Here is a 17,885-nt window from a genome sequence, read left to right on the forward strand (position 1 = left end):
ATTAAAACTGTTAAAATTCCCAATAAATAAAGAAAAGTCATTTTTTGTTGGAGCTTTATTTTCAATTACAATAAGACACCCAGCGCATCTATGTTTTGCATCTTTCTCCAACATAAAGATCTCATCCAAGTTTATTTTAAGACCACGTTTTTCTCCACAGAAAAACATCTGTACAATTTAAACAAGCTTAACAGTTAATATTTGGCACAACCACCTTTATTCTTCAACACAGCCTGAACTCTCTTAAGCTGCTTTTTAGTCATTTCTTTAAGTAGTCTTCAGGAATAGTTCCCCTGTTTTCTTGAAGGACATTCAAAGCTCTGCCTTTTTCTGTATTTTGTGTCAAGATGATCCAACACTGCTTCGGTAATGTTGATGTCCAGGCTCTGCAGAGGCTGATCTATGACTGACAGTGCTCCATTTTGTGTTTTTATATATTCGCTGAAAATACTATGAGTGTCCACGGCCATCTGTAAAACACAGTGGAGCCTCACTAAGGACACTGTTGTACCGCTCTCCTGACCTGTAAATATTCAAGACAATTTGAACTAAAATTGTCAAATCTGGATTCATCGGTCCATCAGACCTCTCGCTGCTGATTTTCAGTCCAGTCCTTGTGTAATGTGGAATACCTCAGCCTTTCCTATCTGTTTCCCTCTCTTATGGTTTTTACAGCCACCTTTCCATTAAAACCATGTCTGGTGAAGCTTCTGTGAACTGTGGATGAATCAACTGAAGGGCCGAATGCGTCTCTCACGTCTGCTGTCAGGTCTCTGCTGATTTTTTTCCCCCTATATCTTAAAGACATAACTTTCAGATGCTGTTCATCAGTGGTTTTTAGGCCATTTCTCTTGTCCTCCCCTTGTCCAGTTTCTTGATTTTTTTTAAGGAAACTTTTTTCTAAGGTTTTTATAGCTCTTTGGGGAATCACCTTGTTGATAAATAAGTACAGTTTTATCCCTGTCAAACTGTGTTATTGTCGGCATTTTTCATATATTCAACTGAAGAAAGGGGAACAAATTCTGTGTTTTTGTGTCAGGCTGCTTGTAACAAAGTGTCTCAAGATAGAATATATCTCTGGTTCTTTGCTGAGTTGTCTGTTATATGTAGACAACTCACTGGTTCATCACTTGGTTTAGGCGGCTTTTATGCTTGAATGTTAACAACAAAGAAACACTCGAACGAAAGTCTTGCTCCTTTGAAACGTGTGTGCACTTTCATCAGGTCAGTGTAAGAACTATGCACACTGTTGCTCCGGCACATCAGTGAAGACAAACCCAGTTTTTGAATAATGACTTCAGGAGAAGCCAAATATAAGCTATGATACAAATGCAATATAAACACAAAAATCTAACAACAGACACACAAAATATGCACGAATAATCTCAAAGATTGTCACACAAAAGTTTCAGACTGCTATTTTCAACCACCAGGTGTCGCCCCATACCAACAAATAAAAAGAGAGAGCCTGGTCGCTTCCCCCAGGTTATTTGACTGTGAATAAAATAAGATCTTCGTATTAAAGCATATTATTATTATTATTATTATTATTATTATTATTATTATTATTATTATTATTATTCGACGTATGCTTTTGAGAAAGATTTCTTTTTAATTATTCTAAGATTTTCTTCATGCTTCTGTGGGAAGATGTGGTTGTCAAGGAGAGGAAAACCGGGGAGACGGCTAAATTATTGATGGATTCCTGCGTTGAGGAGCTTTTTGGAGGGCAGCACTGGGATGGGTGGGGGAGATCCACTCCTGTTCCATTGGTTTCCATAGCACCGCCCTCAGGAGATCTGCAGCTCTCATATGTACTGTTGCTGTTAATATTCGTTTTTTCTTCAAAGTGTTAAAAAACACAAGTTGATATAAAATAGCTTCATTTAGTTTCACATTTCAGCTGATAAATAAAGAGACCGATTGAGCTATAAAGCAGCTCCTTTTCTTCCCTTCACTATTTTTTTTTAATTTGCTATTAGACACAGGCTCATTTAGCCTTTATAGCGTCTACATATAAATATATAGACATGGCGTTTGTGGGCATGTTGTGTTTTGCGTGTGGCCTTTATTTGGGCTGAGCAGCTGGCCAGATGTTTGGACGCGGAGCGCTGCTGTCGCTGACCTCGGTGCTGAACGCGACGTCAGATGAACCTGCGCTCACCACAGGAGACACGATACAGCCTCACTCGCTCTTTGATTTATTGAAGCCACTCCAAACGCCCACTCCCGCTTTCTGAACTTTAACTTTTGTTTTGTTGGATTTTTTTTTAAATTATTTCATATCCATCATTCATTAGCTCTGTTTCCCCCCCTCTCTCTTTCCTTTTTGGGTGCGAAGAGAGATCCATATCGCTCCACGACGCCGGCTATCAATTTTTTCGCTCGCTTTCGTCGTGATGGCACTTGGCTTGGCTACTGTACGCCAGGCAGGAGATGAGTTGGTGGTGGATGAAGGCGAACTGCTCGCTTGATCCCCCCTTTTTACACCAGGCTCTTTTCGCCTCTGCGCTTTCAGCCTAGCGCTGAGAATTATTCCCGGCTGTTGGATCGTCGCCTTCCTTGTGGGCTCATTTTTTTTTTTTTTCGTAATTTCGTTTGTTGTTTTCCTTGCAGCCGCTGCAGTCCAGCCATCCTGCGCTGTAACATGACGCCTGAACAGTAAAACAAATATTGAGAAAACAGGCCTGCATTCAGAAACTGGATATGGAGTCAGTAAAGACGAAAGCAACGGCGGGGGTGAAGGAATTTGCGGGGAAGACCCTGGGTCATATGTACAGGTAAGGACGAGCTTTTCTTTTTGTGGGTAAATCTGGACAACAGCGCGTTTGAAACCGTCTGAGCCCAAAATGCGATTATTTGTATGCTGGATTTTAACAAGGCACGACGTGTGGGTCCAGAGGGCACCCAGCACTGTCTCACAACTTACAGGGATGCTTAGTCACGCCTCTAGAAGAAAATAAGAAAATTATGCAATCAAATCTGTGTGTGTGTGTGTGTGTGTGTGTGTGTGTGTGTGTGTGTGTGTGTGTGTGTGTGTGTGTGTGTGTGTGTGTGTGTGTGTGTTGCTGGCAAGGGTATGGATGCCACTAGATCCTGATGCAGGGGCCTGCACATGAATCTGATTGGCAGATTAGGTTAAAGAGGACGCGCAGGCCACGCGAGAAATTTGTGGGACTCCACTCGTGATTTTTAAAGCATTTCACGATGTCGTTATAACCAAATGAAAGGAAATTCTATTCATTTGAATCATTTTAATCTACAGCTATCACTTTGATTAATTCAGCACCTGGATATGTGTGTGTGTCTTTTCTTTAATGTTGATGTTTGGTGATTTAAAAAAACCCGTTTTATTTATTTTGTATTTATTTTTGAGTGTTCAGCAGAATAAATGCGTTTTTAGACTTTCCGCTATATTCACATCGGGCCTATTCCCTTGCGAATTCATCTTCTCCGCCTTACATACCCTTGCACCGAGTGCTTGCTCAAATCTGCAGGAGAAATGGAATTAAACCGACTTTCGTTAAACATCAGTGGCTCTCTGTATCCTCTCTGGCTTTACCCTTGAACCAGGTCTTACGTTTCACCCCAAATACACGCATTTAATTCTAATATTCTGCTGTCCCTTTTATTTAACTTGGAATGTCTTCATTCGTTTGCAGAGACGGAGATTTACATGTTTTGATAACATTTTAGATTTAGACAATTAACTGATTGCGACAAACGCGATTTTCCTGGACAGAAAAAATTAATACATAAAAAAGAAACGCACGAGGAGCTTGAGGAAAGCCCACAGACGGGTTGTCTGCAGGCTGGAGCTGCTGCTCGGTCCCTGAATGCTAATGAGTGTGAAAGCGAGCTGGGTGCTGCAATGCGGTACAGTCAGGGGCATATTCGACTTAATTCTGCTCTACAAGGGGAACCTTCATTCTCGTTTCCCATTAGAAGCTTCCCCCCCCTCTTGGAGAAAATAAAAGCATCAAATTTATTTTTTTAATTCGTTGTAGGAGTCGTCTGACTAAAGCCTCACAGACATGCTGTCCTCAGTGTGAATAAATGCTCTCCATAATGTAAATACATCACAGAGGCCTAAACCTCCCACTACCTCTCTCTCATTATGGTGATCCTACAGGAAATGTTTCCAGGATTTACTTGACTGTTTGACAAGACGTCTCAAACAGTATCCTGGTCACACCCACCCACACACACACACACACACACACACTCCCAAGCACCCAGCCCCTACTAAAATATTCATGCTAAATGGAAATATTAATGGGCCTCCATGAAAGAAAGAAAAAAATCTGTTGTTTTTATAAATTTGAGAATCTTAATTTCATGTGGTGTTAGTTGGATCCGCAGACAGTGTTATTCTTAAGCGGTAGAAATCAAGATAACTGGACTTTTGTGGTTAGTGAAGAAGTTTCACCTCCCATCCAAGAGAGTCCCAGGTATTTACCCTGTGGACAAAGGGTGGGTTAGATCCTCCTCCACAGGGACAACCCCATTAGACAATAAATACCTGGGACTCTCCATCAGTTTTCAGAACGAAAACCCCCCCCCAAAACTCTTGGATGTGGATGAGGTATGAAATCTCTCCATGAACCTTCAGAAAGAAAGAAAGAAAGAAAGAAAGAAAGAAAGAAAGAAAGAAAGAATCCCAGTTGGCTTTATTTCAATCGCCTAAGACTGCCATGACCTGGATGACTGAGGATCCACACAGACAGAGTTATCACCCCCTGGTTGTTGCAGGGTTATAGAAAGGAGGCAGAAAACCGGGGAAGTGATCGAGCTCACGGAGGATGGAAGGCCACGGGAGGCCGCTGAGAAGAAACCCCCGCTGTGCGACTGCAAGTGCTTCGGCCTGCCCCGCCGCTACATTATCGCCATCATGAGCGGCCTGGGCTTCTGCATCTCCTTCGGCATCCGATGCAACCTGGGCGTGGCCATAGTGGGCATGGTCAACAACAGCACGGTTCACCAGAACGGCAAGATCATCATCAAAGAGGTGTGGCAAAGCGAGCGAGCGAGTACACCGTGTACAGACGAGGCACATCATGGCACATGGTTATTAAAACGAGTTTCTCTGCACGTGATAAATGAGAAACACGTAAAGGCCTTCTATTGCTGGCACACTAGGCCGTGAAATAACCCCCCTCTAAGTTTAAATGAACCACGGTAGTCATTTCTACAGAGCTTTAGTATACATACATCTGTGTGCAGGGAAAGTAAATCCAAAAATGCGCCAGAGATGCTCCTGATTTAAATGGCACCAGGCCTCCACAGCTTACACAGGATATTCTTAGGATTAAATAGCATACATTGATGGTTCAATAAGATTTAAGATCAGTAGCGTCACTGTTTCCTGTGTATGGTGTAATAAATTACGTAGAACAGTGTCAGTGTCATGATGTAAAAGCCAGTCTTTTTCTTAAAGGGATATTACATACAAAAGGTGCATTAAAAATGTCTGAATATTTCGGACAATTTCTATAAAACATGTATTTAGTATACATCCTGACCCCTATATTATACATCTGCATTATCTCAAATCTCGTCCAATATTCGTCTTTACCAAGAAAGCCAAACTGTTACATATAACTAGCTTGCTTTATATTATTTTTTTACGGGAAAATTAGGTGCTTTAGTAATCAGATCAATGAAAATCCAGTCGAAATAAACACATGCAGGCCTTTATTTAAAAAGGCCCCCGTTTAGATTTATTCTTCGATAGAGTAAATTCGTTCATTTCTTGGTTAATTAGCCACAATAGAGCTCACATGCAACACATGTACATTTCTCCAAAGCGCATAGGCCACTTGTTCATTTTAACTCCACTGTTTTTGTTTTCCATATTATCTGCCAGAAAGCCAAGTTCAACTGGGATCCAGAGACGGTGGGAATGATTCACGGATCTTTTTTCTGGGGCTATATCGTGACACAAATCCCGGGAGGATATATATCCTCCAGGCTGGCAGCGAACAGGTAGGCGGCACCTCCCCTGAATTACCATAAATACGACACAGCTATATTCAGTCGGCAGATTTTCGTGATTTGGTGTTGGGTATTAAAAGAATTGTTTGAACAATTGGCGTGACTTTCGTTTCCTCTTACTCCCTTTGTCTATTCATTTCTACATTTGCAATTTTTATCAACAGTGGGAAAACAAAAAACCCGTTCAGGCGGGGAGTGGAATAAAATCACCTCCGATTAAAAAGAATAGTAAAACCAAATACAGCCAAAAGCAGGCATAAAAATATCCGTGTCTGAACTGTGAAACGGATGAGCAGGTCACGGTTATATGCAGAGCATCTCTGCACAAAGGGAGCAGACAGTCTGCAGCTCTGAAGTGATGCAGAGCTGCAGGGAGGGCACTGGGCTGGCAGGCCTGCAGCTCCTGGTGTCAGGGCTTTCTGCCACCTGTTAATGAGCTCCCTAGGGGGAGCCGGGTCTAATCTGTCGCTCTCTCAGGGCATGGATACCAGACCCGGTCCTGTCGCCAAAGGCTTTAATTCACATGAGCACTGCCAAATGCGTCAGTCATTATAATTACGTTAAACTGCAGAGACTGTATGCTGTCATATCAACAACACGGCACACATTTTAGTGGATGGACGTTGATATAGTACCAAACATTTCTCATCCAATCATTTTGCTCAAATAAAACGGAAAATTGTTTTTTTTAAATGATATATTTGCGATATTTTTATTTAGGGCCCGCGACTTTTACAATCGTATCTCCCTGCAGTCCGTTTGTGTGATTGACACGAGGATGTAAGCGAATCAATCGGTCTCGTGCTCAACACTAGTCTCCACCGGATTAGGGCTTGTCCCCCCACGTGCGGAGGAGAGGGGCGGGGGAGGGTGGGACGTGACAAAAATGAGAAATAACTGTGTGTTCGGCCTTGCTCTGCTTGCTCACCTGCTCCCTCCTAAAAATAAAGATGGAAAAATATGGCCTATCTATAAAATAAAAATAAAATAAAATAGCGATAATAAAAGCATTCCTGTTTCTACAACCTTCCATGTAAGCTTTAATATTTCAGAATAAGCAGTGCTAGGGCTAAATTTAACAGCCTGATGAATAATTAGCCTGCATGAATCTTTTCTCCCCCGAGTTATAATGCAGAGCAGTCATCGGTTAATTGTCCTCTTCGCTCTCGGTCAGCGTCAAAACTAAAATTAAACGCCATTCTTCAGGAGAAACACGTCTCGAGCTGTACGAAAGCGAAAACGGTTGCTAAGCGACACGTGACGTGGTCATTTACGGGGTGTTGCTACTTCAAATATTCATTTACATGACGTCAAAGAGCGCGTGTAAGGCAGAGCCAATCAAATCCGAGGACCGGCGAACAGACCTGCATCCTCCTCAGGTGCAGTGATGGTTTAAAGCTGAAATGGAAGGTTTCGGCTTTTTCCAGCAAAACAAAGTAAAAACAAAGAGATTTAAAATTACCATTGGAAGTAACACATACTATTTTTTGTTTGTTTTATGGATTTGCTTTACTATGAGTGTCTGGGAAAACCGGACAATATTCACCCAAAAAGCACGCTGTCGACTGTTGTGATACTTGATTAATAAAATGTGTTGCCATATGTTCAGCACAGTTAATAATGAGGCGATTTGCTATGATTGAAATTTAAAACGCTGGTCATTGTGATATTTTCAGGGTATTTGGTGCAGCCATCGTCCTCACCTCCACTCTCAACATGTTCATTCCCTCGGCTGCCCGAGTCCACTATGGGTGTGTCATATTTGTCAGGATATTACAAGGACTGGTGGAGGTAAGACACTGTCAGAGGTGCGTCACACCAGTCTATGTTTTATTTTATGTTTTTTTTATTTATTTATTTTATTGTGTGCATGAATAAAAAATCAGCAATGAATTTATTCTCTCACTTTGTTCGCTCACTGTATAATTTTAGTTCCCGAGAGAATAAAGAGTATGGCGTGCAGTTCAATGAAATGCGAGATGCACTGTATTGATCCAGTCCACTCCAACTGGTTCCATGGCTTTGTCCAGCTCATTTTTCTTTCCTTTATTGTGCCTTTTTTGTGCCTGGATACAAACAACAGTAAAGTGATCCTGCAGAGATGGATAATGGGGAAAATGTTGATTTGCAGAGGGATATCAATCCTCCTGGCTTTGTAGTGAAATTAGACACTCATGTTGATGAAATATATCTATTGGAGTAAAAAACATGGAGGGCTTATAATCCAGTTCTCACATGGGCTATAAAGTCTGTTGCGATAGATATAAACATACAAAGATACAGCTTTTCCTGGACATATAAACACGTGGTAATGTACACAGTTAATTTCCTTAAAGACCAGCAGGCCCTACTGTAAGGAAGCCTGCAGACTGGATTTAAAATCAGTGAAGTTTGTTCAAATTAGAGGCTGATTAGCATTTAATGTCTGCAGGCCTGTTTTGCTTCTTGAACAGCTCATGAGGTCATCACGGTGCTGAGCTGTTTGTTCATGGTAATTACAAGGGCAAAAATGTTAATTTTGATTACTTATGACATGTCTATTGGTTCAGATTCAAGTCTAACTGGGTATTCCAAATGGACTTTTAACACATCCTAAACCTGAAAATATCTGTATTCATATACATATAATGTGTATAATAATTTAAATATGGTTTGGTCTAGAAATCCTGAAAGCCTTTCCTGTTATAATAGTATTCATACAGTAGCCTATAAAACAAGTGCAAGCTAATGAAAGTACATGCTCTGCAATTGTGCCATTGTTCAAATCTTGCAATATTTTTCACACAGACCATATAGATTGGCTACATTTATATAATCCCTCTGGCCTCTGGGAGACAAGAGTACATGCATCTCTATAACAACAATAGCTTAGAAGAACAGGCCAAAGTGCAGAGAGTTGCACTGATGATTATTGTTTTACTGTAACAAATGAAAACAGACTGTTCCTTGTGGTTGGCTTTAGGGAGTGACCTACCCAGCCTGTCATGGGATCTGGAGTAAATGGGCGCCGCCATTAGAAAGGAGTCGTCTGGCCACCCTCTCATTCTGTGGTAAATACTTTTGTGTCTGTTTCCCCTTCTAGATTCAGATATGATTTGTTAAACTTTACTTTACCTTGATGATGTCTGTCCTTGCAAGCACTGAATCGCTTTCTCCTTGCCAGGCTCCTATGCTGGTGCTGTGATTGCGATGCCTCTGGCTGGGGTCTTGGTTCAGTATACAGGATGGTCCTCAGTGTTCTATGTCTACGGTAAGACTGTAAGACTCAGTGAGGGACTGCATGGGATAGGCATGCATATTGATGCAAAAAGAACTGGAGATAAATTTTTATATATGAAAAATACATGTAGGTTATAAATGCAACTGTTTTTAAGCTTGGCTAAAACCTAAGAGACTTCAGTGAAAGTCAAATGGATTTAGCCAGGCAGACTATGTATTGATTTTTCCCCCCCTGATGTTTTGGTGTGTCAATAAATAACCCCCATGTCTTTCTCTGTGGACTGGATACAGTTAGCTTTCCTGTCTGGCTTTTATTCTCTCAGGCATTTTAGAAAGATCAGGCTGCCAGAGTCTCTGCATGTGCTTACTGCTGAGGTCAAAATTAGTTGCAATGCTTCTTCTGTACACCTTCTGACTTGTAATTTGTACAAACAGGATGCTTTGGCATCTTCTGGTATATGTTCTGGATCTTGGTGTCTTATGAGAGCCCTGCTGAACATCCAACCATCACTGATGAGGAACGCTGCTACATTGAGGAGAGCATTGGAGAGAGTGTCAAGCTAACAGGACCTGCAGAGGTGAGGGGACACCGTCAAAAACCTGGGCTTTAGTAACCTCACAAAATACCCCGCTTTTAGCCCGTTTTTATTTATTTATTTTTTTGTAAGAAGCATTACAAAAATATGAACACAGTTCCAGAAACTGTCAGTCGGGCAAAGCTCTTTACCTTTACATGAACACAACCATCATTTTTCTTAACCTTTTCCAGAAATTCAAGACACCCTGGAGGAAGTTCTTCACCTCTATGCCTGTCTATGCAATTATTGTGGCCAACTTCTGCAGGAGCTGGACATTTTACCTGCTGCTGATTAGCCAGCCTGCATATTTTGAAGAAGTGTTTGGTTTTGAGATAAGCAAGGTGAGCTTACAAAAAATGTCATAAGACAACCAAAAAAAGAAAAAAAAAAGAATAGAGACATGAAAGATTAAAGTCGTAAAGAAAACCCCTCACCACTCAGATTCAGTCTGTTTAAAGCTGACAGTGACGCTTTGCTCTTGGACAGATTCATTGATTTATTATGAGAATCAGTGTGAGTGCAGCTGGTGGCCAATAGTTCTCTCTCATGAACTGATACACATCATAACAAAGTGATGCAATATACATTTCCAGTATATATCCATGCTTATCTTTTAAGGCCTGTGTGAACTTTTTCAGATGATGGAATAAAAAAACACATCAAAGCAACTGTAACTTCAACAGGTTTAAATTTAAAAAACAAAATGCACTGTAGTTATTTTATATATTACACAGAATCTCTTAGAGCAAGGATGTCAAGTTCATTTTACATTAAGGGCCACAAACAATCCACTTTAATCTTAAGTGGGCCTGGTGAGTGAAAAGTTTAATTATGTGGGGATTAAATTACATATTTAATCCCTGCGATATATTAATATGAGATAAAGAAGTGCAATTTCAACAGCATGTGTCAGTTTTTCTACATGATATTGAAGGTCAGTGCCGGGAATGTCCTGTAGTTTTAAAACATTGTTTTTTTGTCAATTGATGAAAATTTTACTTGTTTTTAACTGAAATTTCTATATTAGACAGTAAACAACTAGAACTTTTCAGTAATTTAATTGTTTATCTTTTAATTAACTACTTTGGTGTAGCATGAATGGCTGTGGGGAGGTCTTTATCAACAGAAAAAGGTGTAAAATGTAGAAATATACAGTTAAAAGTCCAAAGATTTACGCCATTCATCTTATTTTAGTGACTTTCAAATCAGAAATTTGTTATTTGCTCTATAAGACCAATACATGCTCAAAGTTTGTTTGAGTGTGATGCTTATTAGCTGCTCATTCCCTCGAACATTCATTTGACAAAGTATGAAAATGCATTAAAAACAGGGATATTTCCTATTTTCTGCTTTGAATAAGTGAGAAAATACGAATAATGAAAAATATAGAATGTCCTAAATTGTAGAGCCTTTTAAAAATTAATGGAGAAACATCTTCAGAAGTATAAATCTTCATCTATTATACTGGCATTCAGCTGTGCATCTAATTTTATTGATTTTCTGTATGGGACTTTAGGTCGGTGCACTTTCTGCCCTCCCCCACTTGGTGATGACCATCATTGTGCCCATTGGTGGCCAGCTGGCCGACTACCTGCGCAGCAAGAACATCCTGACAACTACCACTGTCAGGAAAATCATGAACTGTGGAGGTGAGAAGTCTGAACCGAGGATGAAATCAAAAATTTCCACACCTCTCTTTGCACGGCTGCAGGGTGTTACTTTGATGGTGTCAGATCCATAGTGTTGTTTTTAAGGTGCTCTTAACGGCCAGCTGGGCTGCAGAGATGGTTTTGTTTATATTTTTTGGTAAAAATCTATCTGTTCAATACTTCAGTACACGGGTTGACTCACTGATTGTGACTGTGCATTGATTTCATATCTGACACTTGTGTAACTGAGTGCGGATCATGTATCACGCTTAATTCAATTGGCACCACAATGACCAACTGCCCGTGGGCTTTGTCTGTGCTTGTGTGTGTGACACTACTGTCTCTCCCTGCCAGGATTTGGCATGGAGGCCACATTGCTACTGGTGGTAGGATATTCCCACAGCAAAGGGGTGGCGATCTCCTTCCTCGTGCTTGCAGTGGGCTTCAGTGGATTTGCTATATCAGGTTAGTAGGTGTAAAAAGATCAGAATATATGTGGTATGAAACAAGATGTAAATTAAAAGTGATCAACTAATGTAATCACTGTTTAGATTTAGCTTTATTTCATTTAATGTTTAATGATTTGGGGCTTCAGTTAAAAGGATAACAAGCTAGACAAAGAATAAATATACTTGTAAGCAACACTTGGTGCTACTGCACTGCTTTTTGAGACAATTTATAAAATGACCCAGAGCTTACAAAGAAAGTGTGCACTTTTTAAACATTAATACAGCAGCAATCAGCTGCCCTTTATGGACAAAGGTATTGGGCCAAGCCTCTTAATCCTTCAATTCAGGTATTTTTATTTGTTTACCCTTTATGTAATCAGAAAGTCCTTTCAGATTAGCATCTCTTTTTTTTTTTTTAGGGGAGTCCTGCCCAAGAAGGCCCACCATTACAATGTTACACTGTTTCAAATTAATAATAAAACATAACATCAACATACATAAAACAAGTCATAGTCAAAATAATACAAGGACAAGCTGGAGAATGCTCTGAACTCACATAGGGAGACAAAATCATTCCACTTCAATGTGCTCTGACGGTCATTCTATGACCAAGGTGCAAAACAAGAGCGCTGTTCTACCCAGTTCAGACAAATTCAACCCAGTTACCGCAGGAGTGTACAATCAGTCCTCTTTACAAGTGAACGACTGGGTCATTCTGAAGTGCTCAAGCACAGTACTGTAAGATAACGTTACCACAGCAAAAAGGCAGTTTATGAAATTTCTTCCCTCCTGGTTCTTCTATGAACAACTGTTAAGTGGGATTATTGCAAAGTGGAAGTGTTTAGGAACCACAGCAACTGAGCCACAAAGTGTCAGACCACGTAAAGTTACAGAGTGGTGTTGACACTCTAGTAGGCGCTCTTTTGAGGCACATCATCAAGCCCAACCGATGTTCAAGGGGCTGTTAATTATATTAATAATAAAAGCCAATATTACGTATTTGCCACCATATTGTATCAACATTTTTAACGGCAAATAAAAATAAAATCCTAAAGAAGAGATGAGAGAAAAACCCTTTGATCACTCTGCAAGGACACAACAAACACCTAACTCAAGTTTAATCAGGCAGAATGCAAAAGAGTGATTAATGACTTGCTTTGATAACAGACGGCATATATTTTAAAACTACATTGTTGGGTTATCTTAGTGAGGACTCATACATAACTACACATAACAGTTGTTAGGAAACTCCTGTAACAAAAATAAATAGCAGCCGAACAAATATTGGTCAGCTCCTGTATATATGATGTTAAAGGCAGCTCGGTACTTTTTGTCTATATAATATATGTACAGTAAGGATTTGATGGAGCCATTGCATGCTCAGCAGAGATCATAGTGACACTCCCTCTGTGCGTGTTGTATTACAATTTATGTGCCTTTGTTTCCATTCAGGTCAGTTTCAGAGTCTGCTCTTTGTTTCACCTCAATCTCAAATTTGAATTTTGTCCGAAATAATTGTCATTCAGTTTGTTTTTAAGACTACCATAGGCTGGCAGTTGTGGCTTTGAGTTTTTCAGAATCAGAATCAGAATACTCTATTGATCCCTAGGGGAAATTATTTTTTGTTACAGTGCCTTTTGGACTTTATTTACAACTTCTTGGTTGAATGAGGCATAAAATAAGACGACGTGTGACAGATGTGCTGATTTGTTTTGGTATTAAATGCTGTTGCTCTGTGTTCTATATTTGATGCTAGAGCTAGAAGACTGTTAGCATACCACAATGAGTAGAACCAGGAGAAACAGCGAGTGTGGCTTTCTCCAGCGTTTTAAAAATAAAACAAGCATTTATGAAGCTAATTAACACATCATATCGTGTCTATTTAATTCATAATAAATGAAAGTGTTTATTTATTATTTCTTAGCTAAGTACAGACTTCAAGTTGGATATTTGGACAAAAAGACTATAAAAATGACCTTTGTGCATGGAAATTATCCATAATTAGAAAGCTGTGGAGAGTAAAAGTAGAAATTTAATTTCATTAATGATCCTAAACCTTTAGGCCAGCTATTCATTCAACAGCTGTTGTCATGTTTATGCTCAGTTATAGAAGCTGCAGATATCTGTGACTACGTGCAAAATCAGTTTCTTGCTGGTGTTCTCCAGCTTTCTCCAAGAGTGTTTAATAATTCAGTGCTAGCTGTCTCGGGAGACTTGCCAGGCAGGCGGCGTGCAGCAGCTCACGAGGACACTTACTCATTCAGCTAGTCAGAGTGGGGGAGGAGGTCGTGTGGCGAGTTGGAGCCTATTTCTGCAACAAGATGGTCACCATTTGTGCTACTTTTATCTGTAACTGTGTCATGCATCAGTTGCCTTTTATACTTTACTCATAGCATTTACCCTTTCTGTATCAAACTGGCCTTTAAATTATGTTAACCAGGCTTGTAGCTCACAAAGATAAAATCTTTTTTTTGTTGTTTTGCTGTCAGGCTTCAACGTCAATCACCTGGATATTGCTCCGCGTTATGCCAGTATCCTAATGGGCATCTCTAATGGTGTGGGCACCTTATCTGGCATGGTGTGCCCGCTGATTGTTGGTGCTATGACAAAGCACAAGGTAAGGGCTTTTCCTCCAAATGTGACAGAATCATAAAAATCATACATTTCAAATGTGTGCAAAAATTAACAAATAACTCTGAAGTTTACTTTAATTTTCCCTGCTTGACATTATAAAGCATACAGCATACCTTTCATTAATGGTTTCTGGCAACATTTGCATAAACAGTTAAAGAAATAACAGCATGTTATACATTTGCTGTAAAAGTACAGAGAAGTTATACTTCACCCAGACATTTACAAATTCAATTCAATTCAGTTTTATTTATACAAGAACAAAATCGCACTACAGTTACCTCGAGGCGTTTTGTCTTCTAAGGTAAAGACAATAACAATAAGAGAGAAATGGCCTAAATCTGCATGCAGTGACCTTGTAGTTTTTTTCATGTAGCTATATGAGTATACTATATATGTATTACTATATATGAGTAAACTCTAGAAATGTCTTGATTATCTATTATTTATTTAAATAAATAAGACTAAGATCATCCCTCTGGGAGCTAGCCCACAAAAGTATAACTTGCTTTTACTTTTACTTCTCGGTACCATGATTAAATATCGTTTTCTACATGGACTGATGTAATTTCTACACATAATTTGATGTGTGCAGCCACAGATTTACAAAGTAGACACATTTTAAATATTTCTCCAATACTCTGCTCCAAGGTCACAAATATTAAACAGGCAAATTGTTGGTATGATCAGCGTATTTATGAAAACACTATTTTTTTTCTTCCCTCTTCAGACCAGAGAGGAGTGGCAGTACGTATTCCTCATAGCCTCCTTGGTGCATTATGGAGGCGTGATCTTCTACGGCCTTTTTGCATCAGGAGAAAAACAGCCGTGGGCTGACCCGGAACTGACCAGTGAGGAGAAGTGTGGCTTCATTGATGAGGACGAGCTGGCAGAAGAAACAGGTGACATCACTCAGAGCTACGGTGCTTTCGGAGGGCCAGCCAAGACATATGGTGCAACCACGCAGGTGAATGGAGGCTGGGCTGCCAGCTGGGAGAAGACAGAGGAGTATGTCCAGGAAGAAGCACAGGGAGGAGGCTATGGATACAGGCAGGATGAGGGATACTCCTAAACCAAACACGCACTCACTGATATATGAGTAGGTTTATTTTCCTGAGTGTCAGATTTAGTCTTAAAATTATCTACAAATGATAAACAAGAAAACCTACAATCCGTTGTCGTATTGATTGCACAAATTCTAAAGAAAACAAATAAAAAATGTAAAAAAAAAAAAAGATCAACTCAATGTTAAAATGAGATCATATAAATAACTAAAGCTATTTGATTAATAGAGGTGTAACACATATCAAATTGGCAGTCTGTTAACGTATTATTATGCATATTAATGATAGATATATTTATTTGGAGTCCAACTGTGTATAAACATGAACATTTTCATCCCATCAGCTAAGGTTTCCTGACCACACTGAAGCCTGTAGAAGTACATAGAAGCTGACCCTTATTAATCAAATGAACAAGTACAGTACAATGTCCTCCAAGCCAGCCATCTCAGTGTGTGAATATGTCACTGCACAATATTGTAAACAGAAACTAGACACTCTCTTGGTATAGATCGTACTGTCTCTCTCCTGAATGCACTCGCAGTCGTGTGTCCTTTTTAACGCACATTACTTTTGATTTCTCATCACCAGCTTCTGTGTGTCTTGAACATGGAAGCGACCTGGTGTGGAGGCTTGTAAAGCGGCATTGTAACTTGTGATGCTCATTTAGTTACACATGCAAACGATAAAAAAAGAAGTGTCCTGTCTGTAATTCCTTTTGTGACCCTGTACTGCTGCAGTTGAGCGTTTTTTTTGTGTGTGTGTTTGCAGCCCAACACATCTCAGCAGTGTAGTGAAGGAATTAAGCCGCTCCCATTGTAATACTCAACATCACCGTCATGCCACTTAGAATGTAACTGTACCAATGCATTGTTTTAAAGATTTATCTAAAATAAAACATATATGAAAGAAATATTGTATGAATTCAGATATAGCTGGATCACAATAGTTATTGTCATATAAGACCTTATCAAGGGTTTGTGCAATGGAAAGTCTTTGGGGACCAACCAAAACAAGTATGAGAGCCTTACTATTATAGAACTGCAAACTTAATATTATTTAAAAAGAGAAGAATAAATAATAATAAGAGATATTTAGAAATTTTAACAAACGGATGCATGAGGACATTTGAATGCATCATATTAAAAACTCCTGAAAGATTCATGTTTCCTCACAGCATCTATTAAGATTTTAACACAGAGGTTTAATCAGATTTGACTGACAGTAACTAAGCAATCCTTCACTACATAAATGTTGTAATGTTGCCCTTTTGTTCCCCAGCTGAACCCCGCACACATAAATCTGTCATCTTACAAGAGTGAGAAAAATGCAGGTGTTCAAAGCAAGAGGTAAAAATTGTTTACAAACATTCCCCCCAAAAAGTATTTGTATGTTAACATACAGTATATTTTCACTTTTCATGAGATTCAGCAAAACGGGAGATTTCTATTTATATGGATGGAAAACCAAAAGCAGCACTACAGAAAGGAGGCCGTTTATGCGCTGATAAACAGTGTGGACGTCTGACTTATCGAAAGTGTTTTAGAGTCAGAATTAGACAGAAATGCAAGACAACCCAGAACCATCTGTTTGTCCTCAGTCTGCACTCACACTGACGAGATCTGAAGGGGGTTCATTTTCTTTATTTTGTCTCAAGTTGGCACTTCACAGTGTAGATGTGTGTGTGGCTGTGTATTTATGCATGGAACAAAGTGAAATGTGTAGTGTGTCCTTTTTTTAACGTTTCTTTTTTCTTCCAAAGTTTTTCGTCTTCGTCTCAGAAACTGTTACTGTTGCTTCAATTTCTTTGCACAATTTACCAAAGGTGAAAAGCTGAGCTGGGTTTTAGCTGGAAGTCAAACATTTTTAAGGTAGTACAGACCATCAGCAGTGAGGTTCCAGCATATTGGACCTTCAGTGTGCAGGTGGCACCAAACATTACTCAGTGTACAAAGCAATAAATCCATAGTAACAGTTCTGGTCAGACATCATGAACACTCATTGTGTAACTGTTTTTTTAAAAAAAAAGGCATTTGTTAAACATGTCGTGTTTTTTGTGATAACAAATGTAGAAAATAAACACTTGTAAAGAAAAATATGTAAAAAAAAAAAATACATTTATAAAATATTGTACTAGAGTCCAACTCAAACGTCTTTGACAACACAAAAAGTCTAAGGAGTTTGTGAAGGGGCTGCTCACCAGATGAGAATGATAAACTGAGCTCTGCCTGAGTGGCAAATGCTCTTCCTCTTCTTCTTCTTCATGTTTCTGATTTTGTTTTGCCGTGGTCCACACTGACTTTG

General features: G+C 39.5%; 1 protein-coding gene across 1 annotated transcript; it reads left to right on the forward strand.

The window, feature by feature from the left end:
* Positions 1-1,993: 1,993 nt before the first annotated feature.
* On the forward strand, positions 1,994-17,600 carry slc17a6b (solute carrier family 17 member 6b). The gene is made up of 12 exons (XM_040011148.1): positions 1,994-2,780; positions 4,753-5,008; positions 5,867-5,985; positions 7,671-7,785; positions 8,957-9,044; positions 9,158-9,244; positions 9,649-9,791; positions 9,983-10,132; positions 11,308-11,440; positions 11,795-11,905; positions 14,379-14,506; positions 15,251-17,600. The coding sequence occupies exons 1-12, from the start codon at positions 2,707-2,709 to the stop codon at positions 15,590-15,592; spliced, it is 1,746 nt and encodes a 581-aa protein (XP_039867082.1). The 5' UTR covers positions 1,994-2,706; the 3' UTR covers positions 15,593-17,600.
* The last annotated feature ends 285 nt before the right edge of the window (positions 17,601-17,885 follow it).

The sequence above is a fragment of the Simochromis diagramma genome, unplaced genomic scaffold (assembly GCF_900408965.1).
Source record: "Simochromis diagramma unplaced genomic scaffold, fSimDia1.1 OVJJ01000603.1, whole genome shotgun sequence".
NCBI classification, from domain to species: domain Eukaryota; kingdom Metazoa; phylum Chordata; class Actinopteri; order Cichliformes; family Cichlidae; genus Simochromis; species Simochromis diagramma.